At 38.3% G+C, this 23,757-nt stretch overlaps 5 protein-coding genes across 15 annotated transcripts; 2 read left to right on the top strand and 3 right to left on the bottom strand.

Annotated features, from left to right (window-relative positions):
* The first annotated feature begins 2,005 nt into the window (after nt 1-2,005).
* On the top strand, nt 2,006-6,502 carry LOC111473197 (protein PAM71-homolog, chloroplastic-like). Of its 4 annotated transcripts, XM_023118753.1 has the most exons (12): nt 2,006-2,333; nt 2,723-2,820; nt 2,888-2,949; nt 3,542-3,725; nt 4,270-4,317; nt 4,526-4,622; nt 4,895-5,058; nt 5,215-5,280; nt 5,695-5,745; nt 5,911-6,015; nt 6,099-6,176; nt 6,244-6,502. In XM_023118753.1, the coding sequence occupies exons 1-11, from the start codon at nt 2,204-2,206 to the stop codon at nt 6,162-6,164; spliced, it is 1,071 nt and encodes a 356-aa protein (XP_022974521.1). In that variant the 5' UTR covers nt 2,006-2,203; the 3' UTR covers nt 6,165-6,176; nt 6,244-6,502. The 4 variants fall into 4 exon arrangements, 3 of the variants coding, with proteins under 3 accessions (XP_022974521.1, XP_022974520.1, XP_022974522.1); XR_002715593.1 differs by lacking the exon at nt 2,888-2,949 and having other exon boundaries at nt 2,723-2,882; nt 5,844-6,015; XM_023118752.1 differs by lacking the exon at nt 2,888-2,949 and having other exon boundaries at nt 2,723-2,882.
* A 1,136-nt stretch (nt 6,503-7,638) lies between these two features.
* Nucleotides 7,639-10,897, bottom strand: LOC111473201 (beta-glucuronosyltransferase GlcAT14A). The gene is made up of 4 exons (XM_023118762.1): nt 10,158-10,897; nt 9,995-10,070; nt 9,779-9,894; nt 7,639-8,355 (listed from the first exon to the last, which is right to left on the bottom strand). The coding sequence occupies exons 1-4, from the start codon at nt 10,873-10,875 to the stop codon at nt 7,838-7,840; spliced, it is 1,428 nt and encodes a 475-aa protein (XP_022974530.1). The 5' UTR covers nt 10,876-10,897; the 3' UTR covers nt 7,639-7,837.
* An 857-nt stretch (nt 10,898-11,754) lies between these two features.
* LOC111473194 (hydroxyethylthiazole kinase) lies at nt 11,755-13,737 on the top strand. Of its 2 annotated transcripts, XM_023118748.1 has the most exons (3): nt 11,755-12,236; nt 12,775-13,192; nt 13,649-13,737. In XM_023118748.1, exons 1-2 carry the CDS (start codon nt 11,784-11,786, stop codon nt 13,162-13,164), a joined length of 843 nt encoding a protein of 280 aa, XP_022974516.1. In that variant the 5' UTR covers nt 11,755-11,783; the 3' UTR covers nt 13,165-13,192; nt 13,649-13,737. The 2 variants fall into 2 exon arrangements, with proteins under 2 accessions (XP_022974516.1, XP_022974515.1); XM_023118747.1 differs by lacking the exon at nt 13,649-13,737 and having other exon boundaries at nt 12,775-13,371.
* On the bottom strand, nt 13,457-14,756 carry LOC111473195 (dirigent protein 16-like). The gene has a single exon (XM_023118749.1). It carries the CDS (start codon nt 14,392-14,394, stop codon nt 13,642-13,644), a length of 753 nt encoding a protein of 250 aa, XP_022974517.1. The 5' UTR covers nt 14,395-14,756; the 3' UTR covers nt 13,457-13,641.
* Nucleotides 14,757-15,384: 628 nt separating this feature from the next.
* LOC111473160 (serine incorporator 3) lies at nt 15,385-23,530 on the bottom strand. Of its 7 annotated transcripts, XM_023118710.1 has the most exons (16): nt 23,476-23,530; nt 22,799-22,902; nt 22,561-22,705; nt 22,226-22,334; nt 21,864-22,072; nt 21,103-21,179; nt 20,249-20,408; nt 20,099-20,123; nt 19,107-19,196; nt 18,843-19,014; nt 18,650-18,723; nt 18,473-18,542; nt 18,277-18,348; nt 16,942-17,075; nt 16,152-16,225; nt 15,385-15,601 (listed from the first exon to the last, which is right to left on the bottom strand). In XM_023118710.1, the coding sequence occupies exons 5-16, from the start codon at nt 22,069-22,071 to the stop codon at nt 15,510-15,512; spliced, it is 1,248 nt and encodes a 415-aa protein (XP_022974478.1). In that variant the 5' UTR covers nt 22,072; nt 22,226-22,334; nt 22,561-22,705; nt 22,799-22,902; nt 23,476-23,530; the 3' UTR covers nt 15,385-15,509. The 7 variants fall into 7 exon arrangements, with proteins under 7 accessions (XP_022974478.1, XP_022974480.1, XP_022974477.1 ...); XM_023118712.1 differs by lacking the exon at nt 23,476-23,530 and having other exon boundaries at nt 22,222-22,334; nt 22,799-23,275; XM_023118709.1 differs by lacking the exon at nt 23,476-23,530 and having other exon boundaries at nt 22,799-23,275.
* Nucleotides 23,531-23,757: the final 227 nt, after the last annotated feature.

Genomic DNA, 23,757 nt, shown 5'->3' with positions numbered 1-23,757 from the left:
CAATTCATGCCACCTTGAAGAAGAATGAAGTTTCATGTAATAAATTTTGGGTGAATTACAATTTAGAGTTATTGTATTTCATTAATGTATTTTAAGAGTTTTTATTTACTCTAGTTACCATTAGTTAATTATGGTCATTAAGTATGAATGTAACAACTCTTGGAATGTCCTTTAATAGTTTCATTTTGAACCTATGTATATGGTACTGTGGTTCTTTATCTTATCAGAGATAAAGTTAACTTTTTGCCAATAGGGGCTTGTGGGGGCCTTCTCTAATTTCGACCAAAGTTTTGGACTTTTTTGTGAACAAAAAGAATTAAGTGATTGGTTTAAACATCCACCGTCCTCTTTTGTTCATCCACGTGCGTAGAAATTAAATAATTAAACAATTTTTGTTCGTAGTATTTTTTTATATTGATTAATAAAGATTTAAATCTCATTTAGATAAGGTTTGGATTAAAAAAGAAAAGTATTTTTTTTTAATTTTCTCTTTAATTTTGTACCTAAAAATATTATAACGACATGTCTGGTGCCTGCACTTTTTTAAAAAAGAATAATTATCTTATAATCATGGGATGCCCGAGTAAAGCACCTGTTTATTACTACATATATTAACAAAGTGTACTTTATGTCTTACAATTACGACTTTAATAACATATAATTTGAACAAGATTTTGTCTAAAAAGACGTTAATTTCAACATAAAGATTTAATTAAATATCGAGGTCGAATAATTTTTTATTTTTTATAAAAAAAAAAAGACATATATTAAAACACAATAATGATTTTGACCACTTTTGCTCTATAAATGGAAGTCTTAATTCAATTATTTAGCCTTTCGTTGGAAGAAATATGGAATAATTTCCATCATTGTGTTATCTTGACAGCTATTTTTGGAAATTAATTTTTTTAAAAAAATAAAGAATAGTTATTGAAATATATGTTTTTACCCATTATTTTATTTTATATAATCATTTATAAAAATGTGAACCTTTATATAACTTGAAATATAAAATATTTTCAAATAAAAAATAGAGCGAAAAAATGGTAAATACATTATTGGATTTAATTAATTTGTTTTTTTTTAATTATTTTTAAATTTTTATGTATTAAATTAATTTAATTAGATCTAGGAAAGATTTGATGGATAAACTTATTAACTAACATGTTTTTGGAGAAATTAAGGTATGGTGAGACGATTTTTAAAATTAAAATGGTTTCTAATTTAATGTTAATAACTGTGATAAAATTAAAATCGTTTTAATTAGTAGTTATTATTGATAAAAAAATAGTTGACTAAATTAATGAAAATAATTTATCTAATTATTTCAATAAATACATTTAAATTTTTAATTTTTTAAATAATATATTTTTTACTGTTAATATTACGGTAGCATAAATATCCTTAATCTTTATTAAAAGATTTTTTTTAATATCTACTAGCGGTAGACTTGGACCATTAGAAATGGTATTAGAGGTAAACACCAGACTATATGCCAGCGAGGAGATTGTTCCCTGAAGGGGGTAGACACGAGGCGGTGTGCTAGTAAAGACGCTGGGCCTCGAAGAGGGTGGATTTAGTAGTGGTCCCACATCGATTAGAGAGAACGAGTGCCAGCGAAGCTGATGAGCCCTAAAGTAGGGTGAATTATTATATGCCGTATTGGTTGAGAGGAGAACGAGTACCTTTGTTTAACGTGGTCTATGTTGAAAATTAATGTTCATAGTCCAAACTTCCATATGCCTCGCAGGCCTATTAGAAATTCAGTCATTGGGCCCTCTTTACAGATCGGGCCCAATACATACATTGTGGGCCCATAGCCCAATGAATGTGATTATTTTGGGCCAGGCCTTTAGTTCCTAAAAGAGAGCCATTTGATTTTATGTACAGCCCAGGCCCAATAATATAATAATATTCCGTTCCCTGGCCCATTGCATTTCATTAATATGGGCCAGGCACTGGTCCAAAACGACGCCGGAGGATTCATATTTTTTTCAACACCAAGTTTTACAAATTCGAGACGAGCTTTCCATTTTATCTCTGCAACTGCGACGTGGCAATCTTCGGAACTCAGATACGGATTTGTTGGCGGAGATTCAACTTCACTTCCGAGCAACTTTACGCTTGAACCGCCGGCGGCCGGCGAGAATTATGGTTTTGTAGTAGGTAGATATGAGGTCATAGGAACGAAAAGGAAGGAGAAATGGAAGGATTGGTGGTTCGGTCACCTTTCGTTTCAACAGGGAAGAAGTTTCCTTTCTCACCTTTGCTCGATTCTTTGCCGAGTTGTTCTGCTTCTGGCAGTGTATTTGCGAAGACCGTATCGAAATCGCGTAACCTTCTCTTGAATTATCTCTCTTTCCTTATAATTTTCAGTTTTGGTTTTGATTTTGCATATTTCCAAACGCTCAGTGTTTGCATTATAAGTAGATTAGTTACTCATTGTTTGGTGAAACTGATTGTTTGAGAGTTTCTTTGAGTAATTTATGGACGATTCTCGTTTTGACTGTCTTAATTTTGTTGTGATTGTTTGAGAGTTTCTTTGAGTAATTTATGGACGATTCTCGTTTTGACTGTCTTAATTTTGTTGAATGCTATGCGTTTTCCGTGCATTCTGTGAACATATTGAGCGAGCAGTGAGTGTGTTGTTGACAGTGAAATGTAGAAGAGTAACGAGATTGAACACGAAGTATTGAGCGAGCAGTGAGTGTGTTGTTGACAGTGAAATGTAGAAGAGTAACGAGATTGAACACGAAGTACGGTAAAATCAGAGCGCATTCGTCGAATGTAAGTATCGGATCCGATGGATACAAGCACGAGGAGGAAAAGGAGGGCCAGCATGTTATTTCCAGCAGTGCACCTGCTGATAGTTCATCTAAAACGTGAGGAGGAAAAGGAGGGCCAGCATGTTATTTCCAGCAGTGCACCTGCTGATAGTTCATCTAAAACGTGAGTTTCGTCATTTTTGTTTTGATTTTTCTGAGTTGTTGATATATTAAAATTTTGATTTCTGTGACTATGGCTTGGATTATGCACCATATGCATTTATTTCAGAACTCCAATTGATCTTCCGGAGCAATGGTTTATGGCTTGGATTATGCACCATATGCATTTATTTCAGAACTCCAATTGATCTTCCGGAGCAATGGTTATAAAATCGAAGGTTTCGTTGAAGGATTTTTTATTCTTATTATCATTTGAAATCAAAATTCTACTAATCTGGTTGNTTCCTCTAATCCATTCGATATTTGAAGGGCTGTGATAATGTGTTGTATTATTAAGAGGCAGTCAAATTGTAGCAACCTGGCTGAATAAGTTTTTAAGCTAATCGAGTAAATGACAACCTTATTTGTTGTGTAAAATGATGCTCTCACCTTGCTTTATAATTTAGTGAATCGAGTAAATGACAACCTTATTTGTTGTGTAAAATGATGCTCTCACCTTGCTTTATAATTTAGTGAATCCGGGACACATTTTTCTCTCATATGAACCTACATCACTTCTTCTTCACTCATTTATATATCTTATATTGTTTTGGCAGTGAGAAGTCTCCAAATGGATTGCCTTATCCTCTTTCTATTGCGCTAGTACTAATTGGGTGCAGTTTAGTATTCTCACTGATTGCCTTTGTGAAAGGAGGACCATCGTCAATCTTGGCCGCAGTCGCTAAGTCAGGGTTCACTGCTGCTTTCTCCTTAATATTTGTCTCTGAAATTGGAGACAAGGTGACTTTTTACATTCTTGGAACTTTGCCTTTATCAAGGTTCTCAATTCTCTGAAATTGGAGACAAGGTGACTTTTTACATTCTTGGAACTTTGCCTTTATCAAGGTTCTCAATTTTTTCCTATTGCTAGAAGGATTGTGCATAAACACACAATCCATAGAATAAATTACAGATGAATAAAAGAAAACAATTCAAAAGACTAAGATATGAGTTCAATCCACTGAGACTGGAAGTTTGAAGCTCGACCTTGTTACATTAAATTTCAAAGAATTAAGCGAAGTAACCAAAATATTCTAAATTTTCCAAATGTTTACTGTTATCATTAAATTTCAAAGAATTAAGCGAAGTAACCAAAATATTCTAAATTTTCCAAATGTTTACTGTTATATGGCTCTACTTCTTTCTAGCATCTTTAGTGTCACATCCCCTTAGAACTTTGAAGATATTGTCAGCTTATACCTTATCTCTTTTGGACAGACATTTTTCATTGCTGCACTCTTGGCCATGCAATATAAGAAAGGACTGGTATATCCTCTGTCGCCAGACATTTTTCATTGCTGCACTCTTGGCCATGCAATATAAGAAAGGACTGGTATATCCTCTGTCGCCCTCTCTCTGTCTACAAAAATGCATCTGCTATTTGCACCATGTTTTTCTTTTCCTTTGTTCCATATGGCTTGATTCTGTGGGTTAGGAATTGAAAGTGCTATTCAGGTATTGAATTGTTGAGCAGGTTCTGTTAGGATCTATGGGAGCTTTAGGAATTGAAAGTGCTATTCAGGTATTGAATTGTTGAGCAGGTTCTGTTAGGATCTATGGGAGCTCTTTCACTTATGACAGTCCTCTCAGTTATAATTGGACGGATATTTCACTCAGTACCTGCTCAGTTCCAGACAAGTAAGCTCAACTGCTCTAGAATAATCTCTTTTAACGTACTGCCTTCTTACTTCTTTCTCTGTTAGGACAATAACTTTGGCCCGTCTTCCTTATATTGTACTAGATACGATTCTGCTGAGACGATCGACATTTATTGTTGAAACCAGTGCATTTTGTTCTATTAAAAATTCAATTCTATATTTGATATTTTCTATCGTAACAAATAATACTTCTCCTACGCATACTCTTAGGTCCAAAATCTTAACTATATTTACGTGCTGTCGTTTGTGTAGCTTTACCAATTGGAGAATATGCGGCTGTAACTCTTCTATTGTTCTTTGGTCTCAAGTCCATTAAAGATGCATGGGAACTTCCCTCGAGTGTTCCTAAACAGGACAACGAGAGTCCTCCAGAACTTGATGAATATGTTGAAGCAGAGGAGCTTGTTAAAGAAAAGGTGGATCCCCAATCATTAGTTTCCTCTAGATTTTGAATTTTGTTTTGTTAAGGCTTGGAAACTGTTGCTTCTGGGTAGTCTATTTCATATTTGTCTGACTTTGTGACTAAAATTCCTGATTCTACCATATGGTATATCTTTTATAATTGTTTTCAGGTTTCAAAACGGCTCTCCAATCCTCTTGAAATCATCTGGAAGTCGTTCAGCCTTATATTTTTTGCTGTGAGTAGCTTTTAATCATTACTATTTCAGCAGAAAAGTATAACAAAAGCATAATATTTTAGATCGAGTCCACAGCTTTTAATCATTACTATTTCAGCAGAAAAGTATAACAAAAGCATAATATTTTAGATCGAGTCCACGTGTAAAAATTCATTATAGGAGGATATTTCGTTCGGCCCTTTTAGATCATCAAAAAGGGTATTGTAAACATATATATACACCTTCCCTCTATCACCTTTGCGCATCATATTTTGTAACTTAGACGTGAATGGATATCATATTTAGTTCATCGACTTAGGGACAGTCCCATGGGGCATTTTTAAAGCTCTTTATGATTTTCCCAGAGTATGTGTTTACATTTTAAAATTTTTGTATGTGCAAATACTTAAGTTTGAAACATTTTGTTAATGTTAGGAATGGGGTGATCGCTCAATGCTTGCAACCATTGCTCTTGGAGCTGCACAGGTTCGATTTTCTTTATTTAGAAGCCTGCAATATACTTCATTTGGTTCTCTCTCGTTTCATTTCAAACTTGCGTTTTTCTTTCAATTTCCACTCCACAGTCTCCTTGGGGCGTGGCTACGGGAGCTATCACTGGACACCTAATTGCAACCACCATTGCCACCACAGTCTCCTTGGGGCGTGGCTACGGGAGCTATCACTGGACACCTAATTGCAACCACCATTGCCATTCTAGGAGGAGCACTTCTTGCAAATTACATTTCTGAAAAACTGGTAGGAGCCTAACTCCTCTCACATATAATATGCCGTTTGATTCCTTCATCATTGATGCAACAACTCACTCGACCTTCAATCAGGTCGGCTATGTGGGCGGTGTACTCTTCTTGATTTTTGCAGTAGCAACCTTTTTCGGAGTTTTCTGACTATTGCACGACATCGAGTTCACTCTTCTTGATTTTTGCAGTAGCAACCTTTTTCGGAGTTTTCTGACTATTGCACGACATCGAGTTCTTCAACGCCCTATGGTCAGGTCAATGCATTCAAAGGCTCTAATGCTAGTAGCCACAGTGAGAAGAGGAAGAAAAGTGGCTTAACGTAGGTTATTGTTTCTTTTCTTTCTGATGTTTATGATATAATCCTTTTCATTATTCTCAAGCTTCATAATTATGATTTCGTGTGCTTGTCGTGAACAATTTTCTTTCCCCATATGGTTCGTAGTGGAATTCAGATTTTTGCCAATAAAATTTCATTTTCTGTTATATTGATAGTCACTGCTCATTTTCTGTTATCTTGATACACAAAAAGATTGCATGGATCCATGAGGCTGTGGTCGGGTGCCTCGACAAGTACGATGTGTCACTCGAAGTCTCTCGAGACTCTTGAAAATAGATCACAGTATAAGACGTTATTGACAAAAATGATTCAATTTCCTCCCACCCATATAGGTTATTTGATTCTATTGAATGAGTTCCCCTCTTCTACGTGAGATGGGGCGTCAGACTACATGGCTAAGTTGCCATTGCTCTTACCACAGGCTATGATAAAAAAAAGTTAATAGTTTCTATTAACTTTTTTTTTTTATACATAAATTTTGAAAACATATTAAAAAAAAAATTAATGTTGATCTAGATTGATGGGAATGCAATTGATCTAGATTGATGTTAGTTGAAGAAGGGACACCTACGTCTCACATTGACTCCGAAATGCTCTCCTACCGATGCATTTTTTTACATTCTACAGCTTTGGCAGATCACTTAGCTTTGTTCATCTTCGGTGCAAGAGCGCTCGATCAGTGAGCTATTATGCACTCTTAAGGGTGGCTGCTTCTAAGAAAACTTCATGGCTCTCTCTACACCCTACTTGCTTTATCACTTAACGGTCATTTAGAGGCCTTAATTGGTGATCTGAGCTGTTTTTCTCTCGACGATGAAGCTTATCTCCCATCGTCTCACTAGCCAACCTTTGTACCCCTACCTCCTTTATCACTGAGCTATCGTTTAGGGGCCTTAGCTGGTGATCTTGGTTGACCTCTACACCCCTACCTCCTTTATCACTGAGCGGTCGTTTATGGGTGGACTGTTTCCCTCTCGATAATGAAGCTTATCCTATCCTCCATTGTCTTACTGGCTGACTTTGACCTTTATTATCTTGAGATCATATCTAATTTTTAGAGTTTACCTCAATTGTTGCAATTATAAAGACACTTTTTTTGCATAAGTCAAGAATGTCCCGAGAAAAAAAAAATATTTTAACCATTTATTAATCAAAATGCTTACAAAATCCATATTTTATGCTATAGATTATAGATTAATCACTACAAATTACAAATTTATTTGCTTTCCTTCACACCATCCAAATATAGATCATAAGGATTACAAGAAAAAAAAAAAAAAATCATTAATGGCAAAATTACGACAAGCCATGATCTCTGCATAATATTCATTATGCTAAGACGTCATTTTTAATGATACAAATCTAAATTCCGGAAAGGTTAATGGTAACAGCTAAATTACCTAAAACTCCCTAAATAATGAATGAAGATGAGGATTGGCACACTCCCTTTTGCTCTCTTTTGGGGATATTCAGTCCTTAAGAATCATTCAACAACTACACACCTATTCCTTCTAAATGTACCATTTGAAAGCAACCCAACAATTCGTTTTTCAAGTCTTCTTGCTCCTGAACCAGGCCTAACTACATCTGCATCTCCCCATACTAGACATGTATCATTCCCCGGCTCCCCCAAACACCACCCACCGGGCACGATGTGTCCAGGGCCACGGTTCAAGATCTCAGTATCAATTCGGTTGAGCACTGGATCGTTCAACTGAAATCTTGTTGCGAAGGCTGCTCCACTCTCGATCATGAGAACGTAATCAGAGGGGCCAAGGAACTGGGGCTGTTCTTTGGGAGGCTTGTCAACTATGGCATATAGTAGGTTGTCGTTAAGGACCGTCTTGTTGAACTGGTGAGAATTACAGAGGACGGTTGGAAAATAGTTCAAGTGGCCAGATTGAGTATTTGAGAAGTACATCAAAAGAGTCCTGGGAAGATTATCTGTTCCAAGAACGCAGAACTCGACAACCTGTCGACTCACGATTGAAAGAGACGAACCTGCATAAGAGAATGCCAAGAACGCAGAACTCGACAACCTGTCGACTCACGATTGAAAGAGACGAACCTGCATAAGAGAATGCTCGGAGAAGATCTCCAGTTTCAGTTCCAGATGATAAGAGAGCTTCTTCAGGAAACATTGAAGTTCAAACCCAACATGCGTAACTAGATATCAACATTTATGTTGAATTCAATATCCAAGCTAGCAATTACTATTAGATAGCATAAAATTGAAAAGACATAATACCAACTGAGATATTACAACATTTTATCAAAACGGCAATGACAATAGCATCACGAGGATGCCGTTGTTTTTTAGTACAACAAATGTGGGGGTTGAAAAATCACGAGGTGGCCAGTTCGGTTCCGTGTCGGGGAAAAATCATAAAAGGAGGACATTTCCAAGTCAAGGGAATTTCCATTTCCATTTCTAAGTCAGAGAGTTACAAAATACTCTCCCCATTGACATTAGCAACTAGAAAGAAGCTAAATAACAGATCTAAAACTACATATACGGCTTCTCATCAGAGCCACCACCATTTTCATATGAATGGCCAATAACTTCAAAGTACGATCCATATTTCATCTTTTTTGTTCTTTCTTTACGAAGAGACGAAAGACTCAATCATGGGAGTAAGACCAGTTTGCCACTTACAATACTTTTCCATGTATTTAAGTTATCTACAAAGGATTCTACCTGTGAGATCTCACATCAATTAGAGAGAGGAACGTGTGTCAGCATCCGCTAGGCCCCGAAGAAAAGTGGTTTGTGAGATCCCACATCAGTCGGAGAGAAGAATGAAGCCTTGTTTATAAGGGCATGGAAACCTCCCCTAGCTGAGACATTTTAAAAACCTTAAGGAGAAGCCCGAAAGGGAAAGCCCAAAGAAGACAATATTTGCAAGCAGTGGAACTTGGGCAGTTACGCTATCCATCGCTCGGTGAGAATTATGTTACAAACAAAAATTATACATATTAGATTATCATAAATAAATTTAGCCTTAGCCTTTTGATCTTTTCCTTTCAAGCTTAACCGAGATTTTTGCAACTCATTTCTTTGAGTTGCATGCCATTTCCAAAGAACATTTAAGTAGAACTGACCATGGAATGTTTAACTCTTACACTAATGGAACTTGTCTTTGTCTCAAGATCTGTGATTTAGGCAATCTATGGCACCTAGTTCTTTGGTTGGAAGGTATAGTGTTTGAGAATTAGGAGTTTGTAAAGAGAAAAACCTATAATTTACAATACCTATGGAGTTTATAATCTTCTTGGAATGGGCCCATAATTCCCACTAAAACTGCATATCTTTACTTTATAACCAAATTTGCACTGTTCCAAGTTAGAACCCATAATCCATACGAGCTATTGAAGCTCCGCAGATAATCAAGCATTCAAAAGACAAGTAATGAAGAAGGCCTACCTGTAAACAACTGGAAGGCATTAGGCAATTCCCTCTTTTGGGTGGCATAGAACATGGCAGTTTTCTCAGAAAGATAAAGCCCTGGATCAACAATTATCGGCTTCAATTTCCTAGCCCTTTAGCCAACACAAGAACAACAACAAGAATTGGCAGCTCAGAACGAAGAAATTGGAGAGTAAAATGGTTTTGGAGTCTGAGAAAGAGTGATCATCTTACTCTCTCCACCCAATGTAACTCGAATGCGTTACGAAGTTCATATCCTTTGGCAGAAATGACAGAATGTGAAGAAGATCTAAAGAACACAAAGAAGAGCACTCAATCAACAAAATTCTGAATCAAGAAAACTTCCATCCAAAGCGAAAATTTCCAGAAAACATACCATCTTGCGTGACAAGTGGGTAATCATCGGCAGTGAGACGAATAAACCAATCCCAATTCGGCGACAGCCGGAGGAGCAGCGAGGCACCGTGAAGCGTCGAAGAAATTGTCGACGAGCCTTTGAGATACACGAAATCGGCTCTACCGATTACATCGACATTCTGAGCAGCTCTGAAGATGGGAATCGCTTCGACGGCGACGGCAAGAGAGTCGCGCTCGGATTGAGGAGCGGAGAGATCGAGATGAAGCAGATAGTGGTTTCTAGGGTGATAAACAGCGAAAAGCAGCCGAAGCATCCGATTGGAATCGCCATTGGATCCGGAAATGAGATAAGCAATAGAAGGAGGAGTGGGATCGGAGGAAGCATTGCTGCTACGAAAGACGGTCCGGTGAGTCTGGCGAGTCGGGAAGAGAAATGGGTCGGGTTTGGGGTGGTGGAGGACGGCAGAGGCGGAGAAGGGGGAGCGGCGGGAGGAGGAGGAGATGGAGAGAAAGAAAATGAGGGAGAAGAGGGCGGTGGCGAGGATGATGGAGAGAGTGGTTTTGGAGTCTTTGAGCGCGACGGCAGCGGGAGACGGAGCGGCGGCGGGAGAGGCCGGCGGGGCCTGCATTCTTTTGGGGCGAGAAAAAGTGGAAATGGTGGTGGTGGTGGTGGAGATTTGTTTCTTTGGCTTTGATTTGTTTCTTGGTGAAGCTGATGGTGATGTAGTGACCGCCATTGTTCTTTCTTCTCAATTCACCTTCCCAACAAAATAAATAAATAAATAAAAATTATTAATTTGTTTTGGTTTTGAAAATAAATAAAAAAAATTTAAAAATAGATCGCAACATAATTTGATTTCAATAATTCTTAGTGCCTCACCTCATTGATTTGTTAATATATATATATATATATATATATTATTTAACCAAACCAATTTATACTATAATTATTATAATTTTAAAATATATATTAAAATTAAGTCAGAATTTTAATTCAATATTTGAAAATAAATAAAAATTTATGAATATTTAAATTCTATTTTTAAAATAAAGAAAATGATGTACTAATATAAATATTTAATTTTGATTTATTAATAAGAAATTAAAATATGAGAAGGTTAAAAAAGTAAATTAATTAAAAAAACGTAAGATTTAAAAATTAGACCTCAAATAAAAACCAATAATTTGGTTTGGGGTCGGGAATGGGAAAATTAGTAGGTATAGAGTTCTCCCGATTAGATAAATGGAGCTAGAATGAGAATTACATTACCGTACGAATTTTTTTACTTATAAAAATAAATAATATATTAATTTTTTTTGGCTAAGATTATATTATAATATTAATATTTGATGGTTTAAAAATTATATTTTTTCTATTTTTTTTAATAAAAATTATATTATAAAATAAAAGTTATGCATTAGAAAAAGTTTATCATAAAGAACAATTTTTTAAAAAAAATAAAAAAAAAAATTTCGTGGAGAATTTTTGCCTAATTTTAATAAAAATAAATGGATAAATTAATTATAATTAATAAATAAATATCTTATATCCATAAATTTCAGGCTAGTTTTGAGCATTTAAAAGCGAATGAAACGAAATGAAGGCGACGAATCCAATTATCCGTCGGTGGGATTAGAGAGAGCGATGAATTCGAAGCAAAAAGAAGACGAAGAGCAGCGACGGCGATGGGGAGCTAGAACGTGGTCTACACTCGCCGCCGTGCGTAGCCGATCGCCGCTCATCCAATGCATCACCAACTTTGTTTCGATGGATTTGGTGGCAAATACTCTTTTGTCTGCTGGTGCATCCCCGGCCATGCTTCATTCTATCGAGGAGTTGCCGGATTTCACTCCCAACGCTGATGCTCTTTGTATTAACGTCGGCACGCTTTCCGCCGCCTGGTTGCCTGCCATGAAGTTTGCCGCTGAACTGGCGTTGAAGGCCGGGAAGCCTTGGGTTCTTGATCCGGTTGCTGCTGGAGCTTCTAAGTTTCGGATGATGGCTTGTTTGGAGCTTATGCAGTTGAAGCCCACCGTTGTTAGAGGGAATGGATCGGAAATAATCGCGTTGTCTAAAGCTTCCACGGAGTCCAGTATGGTAGGTTGCAATTTGATTTTACACCGGAAATGAATTTCGGTACGATTGTTCCATCTTCTCTGCTTTCGAACTTCTGCATGCAAAGTTGCAAACTAGGTTACATCCATGGAAGAGCTTTGTGTTTGGTTCCTTTTAATCTATCGGTCTAGCAGTTCAATTTTAGGGGAAGCTTATTCCGTTCCGAGATCTCACTTTTTATAATCGGAGCATCAAAGTCCCATTCCTTAGATTAGGCTTATCGTCCATCTCACGGCTTCGAGACCAACTCTAGGAGAAATTGAAAGTTATATGGCTTGAGCCTTGAACCCAAATTTTGTAAGTGTTATCTCTAAACTTTTCAAGCCCTTACCACCAAGTGTTTGAGATTTCAAGTTTTGATCATCAGCTCATCTTTGCAAATCATAATGAAATCCTTCAAGGAATCTAGAGTTTTAAGCGGCAAAATCAATTTTGATATCTCTTACTCTACTAGTTAAGTAGCAGCTTAGTTGTCAAAGTTGATCTTACTTCTTAGCCTCACTTTTATTATGATTTCAAGGGCGTGGATAGCTCCCATGAGTCAACTGATGCTGTAGAAGCTGCTAAATCATTAGCTCAAAACAGTGGAGCCATAGTAGCAGTATCAGGAGCCGTGGACATAGTTACAGACGGGAAGCAAGTTATTGGCGCTCATAATGGAGTGGCCATGATGCAAAAGATTACAGCAACAGGATGTTCAGTGACAGCTCTTATTGCTGCCTTCCTTGCTGTTGATCAACTTCATGCTTTGGAAACAACAGCTTCAGCATTATCGATCTTTGGAATTGCGGGCGAGATGGGAATGGATGCAGCAAAGGGCCCTGCATCACTACGAACTCATTTGATTGATTCGCTATATGGGCTCGATGAAGCTGCTGTAATCTCACGAGTCAAGATCGCCAGCTTGTGATTAAATTTTGGAGGGGTTGTTATTTATGGTACAGTAACTACTCTTAAACCTTGTTGAGTATGTACATTACTTCAATGTCCAATAATGTTGAAAAGGTTGGCTAGCCTAAACTTTTCATTTATTTATCTGTTCGCCCTTTGATTCTTTTCGATGAAGTCTATAACTCTGATCATCCTCATAAATTTGTTTTGTTCTTTTGATGCTGCTCTTTACTGTGTTCATGATCATGTATGTTATATCACTAGGGTGTCTCATTAATCACATTTGATGAGATACTTCCTTTTAAATTTTATCATGAAATCCAACAAAGTTTACTCACGATATGATCACAACAGAATTACAACTTAGAAATATTTAAATTTTATAATACTCGATTACATTTTTTGACTTGCTGCTGCATTTGATAGAAACTACAGACCATGATTGCATTCATAACCTCACATAAATTGCATTGTTCTTTGTTCACCATATTGGTTTTCAATAGCTTAGATGGACAATGAACCGCAGCAATGTTTCTGCTCCATCAGTGACGTGCTGGCCAGGAGGAATGAGCGAGCGCACCTCTGCAATCCCACGTGCGTGCTTGAACTTGCCAGTTCCTCCAGTCACAGACAAATGTGATGAGGGGCTATTAATCCTGAATACTCCATAGAAGTTGAGGCTGTCACCATACTCTCCTCCTTCAACCATGGCCGTAAATGCCATCATCTGTGTAGTCCCATCAGCAGAACTAGCCACATACACCCCTTGTGCCTTGCCAATTAACTGTGAGCCCAACTCCGGTGCTGTTGTCAAGATGTCATCGATGACGGTAATTGTTCCAAAGCCTAGTCCCAACCCATCAGGTCCCAATTGGGTCTGGGGAAGATTTTGTGGGTTGGGATTTCCAGCAAAAGCTGTACCAGACAAGCCAGTCCCTAGAGGGATCCCATTGTTGCCGTTAACAGTGGGGAGAGCACCATTAGCATTTGGAATTGCTATGCCATCGTCTGGGGGAAGGAAGTCTATAGGTGTGGCAAAGGGTACTTGACCAGTGTATATGTTCCCCAGTAGGCCAGTAATCGGTCTCGCTGTTGGGCTACCACCGCCGAGAATGTCATGCATGTAAAATTCAAGGACAGACTCCTCCCCCCCAGTATTAGCGGTGACAGCTGCAGACTTAAACGCCACAAAATGCACCACAATGATCGCCATTGCGATGAAGGCGCGAGAAGACGATTGCCTGAACATGTTGCAGAGTCGGTATGCAGAGCTTCTCTTGCTTGTAGAACTCAGAGGATTGAATATTCTTGTGGTGATCTGCAAAGAGGTATGAACTCTACTCTTTATACACTGCTGAAAATCTTAGATCAATTTGGATTTTGGAGTTGATATGAACCACCAAAAATGGTGAAGTTGTTGGATCTGTTCTTGAAGATATGCATGCTTTTGATGAATTAGTTCTTGGAATTAGCTTCGGCCATTATTTTCAGAATTTTCATAGTTGAGTTGAGTAGGTAGGTTCCTGAAGATAGCTATTATTCATTGTGGAGGGTATAACCAAACCAAATACATCTTATAAGAAATAAATATTAGCATATAATTTGGCAGTTGGATTTTTAGTGATATGTTTAATCTGTTCCACTTTGAATTCCCTTCTACATTGTCATCAGGGAAATAATATCTAATTTTCTATTCTTGAACTCGATTGGATGGTTTTTTTCGTGTTGAGATCGATCATTCAAATAGATGGGATAAACTAATGTGCTTGGATATTTTAATGAACTGGATAGAAGAGTTATCTATCGAAAGAATGCTCTTATTGATCAGTTCATAATGAAGGTGAGATGTTTAAAATAATTTTCAGTTTTTGGAAAGAATAGTTTTAAAAAATAATTCTTTGGATGATTGTACTTAAATAATTTTAAAAACAAAAATTTAGTTCAATCAGCTCGTGTATATATATATATAAGCGGGTTGACTGGATTTTTGCTTCAAGAGTTCATGGGTGCGATTCAAGAGAGTTTTGAAGGAAAGGTCACAGAGTGCGGAGAGGATTGATAACTTACCCGAGGATTGATAACTTACAACGGGTTGTTCTTGACCTAATAAGAACCAATTATTATAGTGATAAATGAATAATCTAATACATATATCTACGGGATGTATCTAACTTTTGCGACTCTTTAAATATGGGTTTCTTGAGTTCATTACAGTTCAAAGGCATTTGATGAATCTTGCGACACTTTTTATCATTTTCTATCTTAAGATAAAGAACAACAAGAACAGGTATTTAATAAAAAATGGATGGGACAAAATAATGAGGATACAAAAATAAAATCTTCCCGAAGTTCTGAAGTTCATTGTCAAGGAATTGCTGAACCATTTGCTTCTTGCACACCTTCTTCATGATTCCTTACTTTTGCCTGTCTCACCACTGGAGAAATTAATGTCCACACTGCACAAACAAATGGCGGAGAATAGTAAGAAAATAATCAAGTTCGGATGTAGCAATTGTCTTGTGAGATTAGTCGGGAATTATGAGTAGATATCATAGAAATGTTTATCTTAACTATGAAGTCTAGAACGCTATGCAGATCCACCTTGAATGTGACAGGGAATGTAGGAGAGAGCGGGAAGAGTTTCTCCCAGTTGGTTGAATGAGATGGAGTCATTGAAAAATGTGTTGATAATTTTGAATTTTAATTATTGTTTTTCTTAGAATATTTTCTAATAGAAACAAAAAAGGAAAAAAACTTCTGGTATGAATTTAATCCTTGCAACAATAAAGGAAGAATTTTACGAGCATAGAAATTGAAATAGGCAACGGGGATGTGGATGGAAAAGTCTTGTCCATCCCTATTCCATCCCGTGAACATCTCTAGATATCGACCGTGAGTGGTTTTTTACTAATCATAGCTGTTAAGCCAATTCCTAGACCTATAATACTATACTGTCTATCAACCAATTGCCACAGTAGAGTGTGTTTGGAAAAGGACTGTACTTACAGTATATTGAGGCTGCAAGCCATTCATTAATGATTTTAACCCATGTACTTGTCCATCCAACATCCATGCTCCACCTAAACATTTCACAATTGTATAAGAGCGATCATGAGAATCACATAGATCACGAGAGAGTTACGGGCGTAAATGGTTCAGTTCGATCCGGTTCGATCTAATTGACTAACTTTAAAAACGAAATCAAATATAACAATTCTCACACACCAGCCAAATCAAACTAAGCATTTTCAACTTTGAGAATCTTAAAACGAAACCGGTTGATCGAATAATCATAGTTTGATCTTGGTTTGGATGGTTTGGTTTATACTTGTTCAGGTTTTAATTTGCACTCCAATATTAGAGAGAGATGATGTAACAACCCAAATCCACCGCTAGTAGATATTGTCCACTTTGGCTCGTTACATATTACCGTCAGTCTCACGATTTTAGAATCTATCTACTAGGGGAGGTTTCCACACCATTATAAGAAATGTTTCGTTCCCTTCCCCAACCGATGTGGGATCTCATAATCCACTCCCCTTGGAGCCCAGCGGCCTCGCTGGTACACCATCCAGTGTCTGGCTCTGATAACACTTGTAACAACTCAAGTCCACCATAGCATATCGTGTCCGCTTTGACCGACATATTGCTATCAGCCTTACAATTTTAAAACGTGTCTACTAAGGAAAGGTTTCCACACCCTTATAAAAAATGTTTCGTTCCAATCTCTAATCAACGTAAGTAAGATCTCATATATGAGTTTGAGGAACAACAATGTTGGTTTGAGTTTTCTTACTTTGTGGCTGAGTTGTTGAGGTTCCAGCTGATGAAGAGCATTGCAAAGTACATGGCTCCCAGAGAGAATATGATATGGAAAAAACCATACTTGTAAGGGATGTCATCTTCCTCTTTCGCCTTGTCTTTACGAAACTGCGACGGACCAGAAACTCACATTAGTTGTCATTCTGCTGTTTTATGCTCAAATTTCTAGAAAAAATGCATTCTAATTCGAACAAAGCAGATCTTTAGTTGTAATATCTCAAGCCCACTGCTAGTAAATATGGTTCACTTGGCTCGTTATGTATCGCCGTCAACCTCACGGTTTTAAAATGCGTATGTTAAGAGGAGGGTTTCACATCCTTATAAGGAATGTTTCGTTTTCCTTTCCAATCGATGTGGGATCTCACGATCCACTCCCCTTGGGGACCCAACGTTCTCGCTGGCTCACCGCTCAGTGTCTGGCTTTGATACCATTTGTAATAGCCCAAACCCAAGCCCACCGCTAGCAGATATTGTCCGCTTTGGCTCATTACGTATCATTGTCAGTCTCACGGTTTTAAAACGCGTTTGTTAGGAATAAGTTTTTACACCCTTATAAGTAATGTTTTGTTCTCCTCTCCAACCGATGTGGGATCTCATAAACCATCCATCATGGGGACCCAGCGTCCTCGCTGGCACATCGCTTGGTATTTGACTCTAATACCATTTGTAACAATCCAAGCCCAAGTCTAGCACTAACAGATATTGTCCGCTTTAGCCTGTTACGTATCGCTGTCAGGCCTCACGATTTTATAACGCGTTTGCGAGGGAGAGGTTTCCACACCCTTATAAAAGAATGCTTCGTTCCCCTCTCCAACCGATGTGGTATCTCATAATTCACTCCCCTTGGGGACCTAGCGTCATCGCTGACATATCGCTCGGTGTCTGGCTCTAATAGCATTTGTAACAACCCAAACTCAAGCTCATCGCTAGCAAATATTGTCCGCTTTAGCTCGATACGTATCGCCGTAGCCTTACGGTTTTATACCATGTCTACTAGGGAGAGGTTTCCACACCCATATAAAAGAATGTTTCGTTCTCCTCTCCAACTGATGTGAGATCTCACATTAGTAGTACCAAAAAAGTTATCGAGGACGAACATATTCGTCGATATATTGATATATCCGTAAATCGGAGGGTTCGACATGAATAACATTGGTTAATCGATAATCATTTATGATCACTCATAAATTATAAAAGAATATCTACCCACCTCAAAACAAAATTGTTACCAAGCGAAACCATAACTTTCTATTGTACGTTCTAATAAAACTTTTAGACAAACACTTGAGGATGGAAAGTCAAAAGCGACCTGAAATGATTGTGAATCAATACCAGTTGAGAAGGTTGCCATGACAACTGCACAGATAGCAATTAAGAAGCTCTACAACCACAACACCAAGGAAACGCACAAACATCAGCTAGAGAGGTCAAATAAAGGAGCAGGGTGTTCCTCAAAGTTTGAACAGGGGAAGCTAGAAAAGTGAAAAAGAGCTGTAAATTCTCACAAGTATAGTAATCCAGTCACTATTCCCACTCTCTTGCTTCTGTGCACTGCATTTCTCGGTCGCCGGTTCGCTGTCAAGAAACTCGCTAGGATTAGAAGTATAGTAAACCAGTTCCATGTTCATCATACAACTTCAAAGCAGAAAGCCTATATCACAACACAATGTTGAATCCCAAACCTTCTAATGGCAGACCAGCAGAGGAAGACGACATACGAAGCCATGATACCGGACGATAACAGACCTCTATTGACCTGAGTTTTAAAGTTCCAAAGATAGTTTCAAATAAAAACTTCCCATAGCTGTGATAATCTAGCTGAATATGAGTAAAATTTTGTGGTGTGAACAAAAAGGGTGATTTTGAAAAGCATACCTTTGAATGTAAAGACACAACCATCATCACAATGAGGAGAATCAAAGTCCAAGAAATGAAGAATATATTGAGAACACATCTCAGTTTTGGAACATATAAGGAGTACATCAAACCGATCCCGCAGAATGAAGCTATGTAAAAGATCGTCGACGTGAATAATCCAAGCGAGCAGCTGTTGAATATGAATGAAATATTGTGGAAATTGATGCTAAACATAGGTAAATTCAAGGTTTTTGAATTTCTGTACTTTATTAGAGAACATACATCTGCTTCATTTTTTCATCAGGCATCCAGTACTTGTTCCACCATGAGATAAACTGGATAACACTTACCAGTTGGAGGAGGAGAAATATCCTGTTCATGAGAAGAAAACTAAAGGCACTCATATTTTCAATAAGAAATAATACAGATAGAATTAACAAGTTCATCTTAAGCTATGGGAGTGAGGATGAAAGAAATATAGTCAGTATTAGTATGAAACTTTGAGAATGATTTATATTAGAACATTATATGAACATACGGCCGTTCTCAAATGCCAGACGTATAATGTGAGAAAACAAAGATGGAGATGTCAGATCTCACGTCGGTTGGGGAGAAGAACGAAACATTCTTTATAAGGGTGTGGAAACTTCTCTCTAGTAGACATGTTTTAAAAACTTTGAGGGGAAGCACGGAAGGGAAAACCCAAAGAAGACAATATCCGCTAGCAGTGGGCTTGGACAAATGGTATCAGAGTCAAACACCGGACGATCGGCCAGCGAAGAGGTCGAGCCCCGAAGGGGGGTGGACACGAGGCAGTATACCAACAAGGGTGCTGGGGCCCGGGGGGGGGGGGGGGGGGGGGGGGGGGGGGGGGGGGGGGGGGGGGGGGGGGGGGGGGGGGGGGGGGGGGGGGGGGGGGGGGGGGGGGGGGGGGGGGGGGGGGGGGGGGGGGGGGGGGGGGGGGGGGGGGGGGGGGGGGGGGGGGGGAGGAGGGGGTGGATTGGGGAGTCCCACATCGATTGGAGATGGGAACAAGTGCCAGCGAGAACGCTAGGCCCTGAAGGGGGTGGATTGTGAGATCCCACATCGGTTGGGGAGGAGAACGAAACATTCTTTATAAGAGTGTGGAAACTTCTCCCTAGCAGACGCGAACGATTTAACCTTGAGGGAAAGCCCGAAAGGGAAACCCAAAGAGGACAATATCTGCTAGCGATGGGCTTATTCCAAAAGATGCTTGAGAGATTTAGCTTTGTAGATGTAGAATTTGGACTTACCCTGCACCTACACGAGCAACTTCACCTGCAAAAAAGGAGGGGGAAATCTAGGTAATTTCATTTAAGCAATGGAATCATTATTCAGTTCATGTTTTCAGTAAATGTTGAGATAGCAACCCAGGTAATGGATGTTGAACAAACGGAACATACCATATAATTGGATAAGAGCTGGAGGGAAGAAGAATGGAACCAACATTGAAACAATAAACACAAAGAACTTCAAGCTCCACCAACTAGAATGCCAGACATTTCGAGGTTCGTGTAATTTTCTTGTTCTGGACGTAGAGAGAAACATCAGAAAGAAAAATATCTGAACTTGTAGTAAAGGATTTGGCCCTTCAATGATACAATGGTGAGGAACAGTTTGGCTCAGTTTTCAATTTGAGATCGTAACAACTGCCTGACTTTTGTGGATTCCAACAGACATGGTTTGGAAAAATTTAAACGTTGGCTGATGATATTGTAAAAGACAACTCAACTCTATTGTCATAGTTAACAATGTAACAATATTAAGGAACTGATTGCAAAGGAAAGTGTAACGGCCCAAGCCCACCGCTAGCAGATATTGTCATTTTTGGGCTTTCCATTTCAGGCTTCCCCTTAAGGTTTTTAAAACGCGTCTGCTAGAGAGAGGTTTCCACACCCTTATAATGGTATCAGAGCCAGGCACTGAGCGGTGTGCCAGCGAGGAGGCTGAGTCTCGAAGGGAGTAGACACGAGGCGATGTGCCAGCAAAGACGCTGGGCATCGAAGTTGGGGAGGGGAACGAAACACCCTTTATAAGGGTGTGAAAACCTCTCACTAGCTTACGTGTTTTAAAAACCTTGAGGGGAAGCCCGAAAGGGAAAACCCAAAGAAGATAATATTTGCGAGCAGTGGGCTTGGGCTGTTATAGAAAGACTATCTCGCCTCTTCCTATCTTATGAAAAACAGAGCCACCTCAAGAGAAGAGCAGAAGAAATATTCTTATTCTTATATGATAGAAAAGAGAATAAAAAAGATACAAAGCATCCTAAGCTCACACGAAGAACTCCGAGTGTGAGAAAACAATCTTGTCCTCCTGCTCCACAGGATTTAAGATCTGCAGGGACATTCAGTTACCAAAAAGAAAAATCACATATAAGCCGAGGATCTTAATCTTCGAGCCGAAATATACTAGTATAGTTTACTGGAAAATGCACGAAAGTGAAGTTTCTGAATGACATGTACAGATATTGTCCTCTTTAGGCTTTCCCTTTTGGGCTTCCCCTCAAGGTTTTTAAAACATGTATGCTAGGGAAAGGTTTCTATACCCTTATAAAGAATGTTTCGATCTCCTCCCCAACCGATATGGGATCTTACAATCCACCTCTTTTAGGGCCCAATGTCCTCACTGACACTCGTTCCTCTCTCCAATCAATGTGGGATCTCACAATACCCTCCTTCAAGACCGAGCATCCTCGCTAGCACGCCACTCGGTGTCTGTCTCTAATACCATTTGTATCAGTCCAAACTCACTGCTAACAGATATGGTCCTCTTTGGGCTTTCCCTTTCGAGGTTCCCCTTAAGGTTTTTAAAGCACGTCTGCTAGGGAGAGGTTTCCACACCCTTAGAAAGAATGTTTCGTTCTCTTCCCCAACCAACGTGGGATCCCACATGTACACATACTTCTGAATCAAAACTTACACAAACTTGTAAACTTCAATATCTTCTTTTCAGTTATTGTAATGATGTAGTGAATGTAAATCAAAATGAATGAACAAATGAAAGAGAGATTTTCCTTACAACGTAGCTGAGGTATAATCCTTTTCCCATAATCTCGAATAAACCAAGCAATGAGATTCGTCAACAGGAAGATAACGGCGTATACGTAGCGAACTCGCAAGGACTTCTTCTTTTCACTAGCATAATCAGCATTTGGAGTTCCCCAAGAAACAAATTCAGAGTTTCCTTGTCCGGTATGTACTCCTCTACCTTCACCCCCTTGGCTCATTCTGCAGTGTCAAACAGATAGATAGCTACTTATTCTCCCTCAATCTCAATCTCAATCATTAGAGGACAGACAAAGAACCAGGAACAATGATGAGAATGTTTTCTGGTGCTAAGAGAACAGAGAAGAATGCTTATGGTAAAGTTAAGAAACTCACTTTTGCTTCCCCTACTCTAATGTCACACAACTCATATAAATCTACAGCCCATATCAAACGCTCCTTAAAAGGACAAGGAAGAAAGCAACAAAGTAATGGTGCAGGCAGTCTTCTAGTGAGAAGAAGAGCAAACAAGATATCGTTAATGCAAAGTCCAAACCAATCTAATTTTGAATATATCAATAAAACAAGTCTAAATTGTCAAAAGGTTACTAATGAAAATGATAAAATCCGAAACGCTCGAGATGTCACTAAACAAAAAATTTAATAATAAAGTGTAGTATTTCACAAGTTACAAGTACAACGTTTCACAATGGCATACTTTATTTTCTTACCACTTTTGGCCTATTCTTTTGACGTTTTGCCCTGACAGCTCATTACCTTTGAGACCTCTCTTTTCTATTATCTTCAAGTAACAACTTTCTTGATTGAGAAGATAATTGATTTGATAAACAATTCTCTGAGGAAAAATCAAAGAAGCTGCCATAATGAGAAGATATTGTCACATGAATTCGGAAGCTCTCTCACCAAATTCTAAAGAACAAAGTCTTTTCCCAATCAACAAGAACTCACCTCCCTTTGCAGAGGAAGGAACAGCTTTGTCGGGCTCATGATTTTCCCCGTGGCAGTGAACAGAAACTTTCACCACTTCCTTTCATATTCTCTATCACATTGTTCTTACCCAAACATCATACAAGAACAGAAAAGCAAGATTACCCTTCATAAAAGACATGCTATTTAGCTCATTCACCATTCATCAATATCAAAACATGTTTTGTGTAATGTGGGTGTCTGTTTTTTTTTTTCATTTTAAGTCAGATTCCTTAAAATTTTATTAAAATCAATGCTGTCGGTTCGTCGTAAAATCGACCCAAATCTGAGCAATACTGCACCAGCTTGGCATTTCATCAAACAGGTAGTGAGCAAGAAAAAAAAACTATGAGATTTGAGCTAATGGAACATAGTTGGTTTGATTTGATTTGATTTCTCTACAAAATATGTTCCAATCAAAATGTGAACACATTGATTTCTCTGTTTTTTTAATGTAAAACCAAGCTACAAAATATGTTCCAATCAAAATGTGAACACATTGATTTCTCTGTTTTTTTAATGTAAAACCAAGTCTTTACAAGGGACCCAAGCAATTGAAAAAAAGCAAGAAAAAAGAGTAAAAAGTGTAAGATTCAATATGAAGCTAATGGACAAACAAGGCAATGACAACTTCCTTTTGACTAAACTACATTACTTACCTGAAATCCTCCCCAACTTTGTTGAAGCGTATAGACCCAACTTTTATATTTAAGGCCTTTGTTTTATTTCCCCTTCTCTAGAAGCACATGGTTAGTGCGTGGCGCCTCTCCTAATATAATATAGGTTTCAAATTAACATTAAACATTAATAGTTTCAGTGTAGTAGTTCAAGCCTATCACTAATAGATATTGTCCACTTTGACCGGTTAGGTATAGTCATCAGTTTCACGGTTTTAAAACGCGTCTGTTAAATAGAGGTTTATACACCATTATAAGAAATGT

This window comes from Cucurbita maxima, unplaced genomic scaffold (assembly GCF_002738345.1).
Source record: "Cucurbita maxima cultivar Rimu unplaced genomic scaffold, Cmax_1.0 Cma_Scf00107, whole genome shotgun sequence".
NCBI classification, from domain to species: Eukaryota; Viridiplantae; Streptophyta; class Magnoliopsida; order Cucurbitales; family Cucurbitaceae; genus Cucurbita; species Cucurbita maxima.
This window is presented reverse-complemented; position numbering and strand designations above follow the sequence as displayed.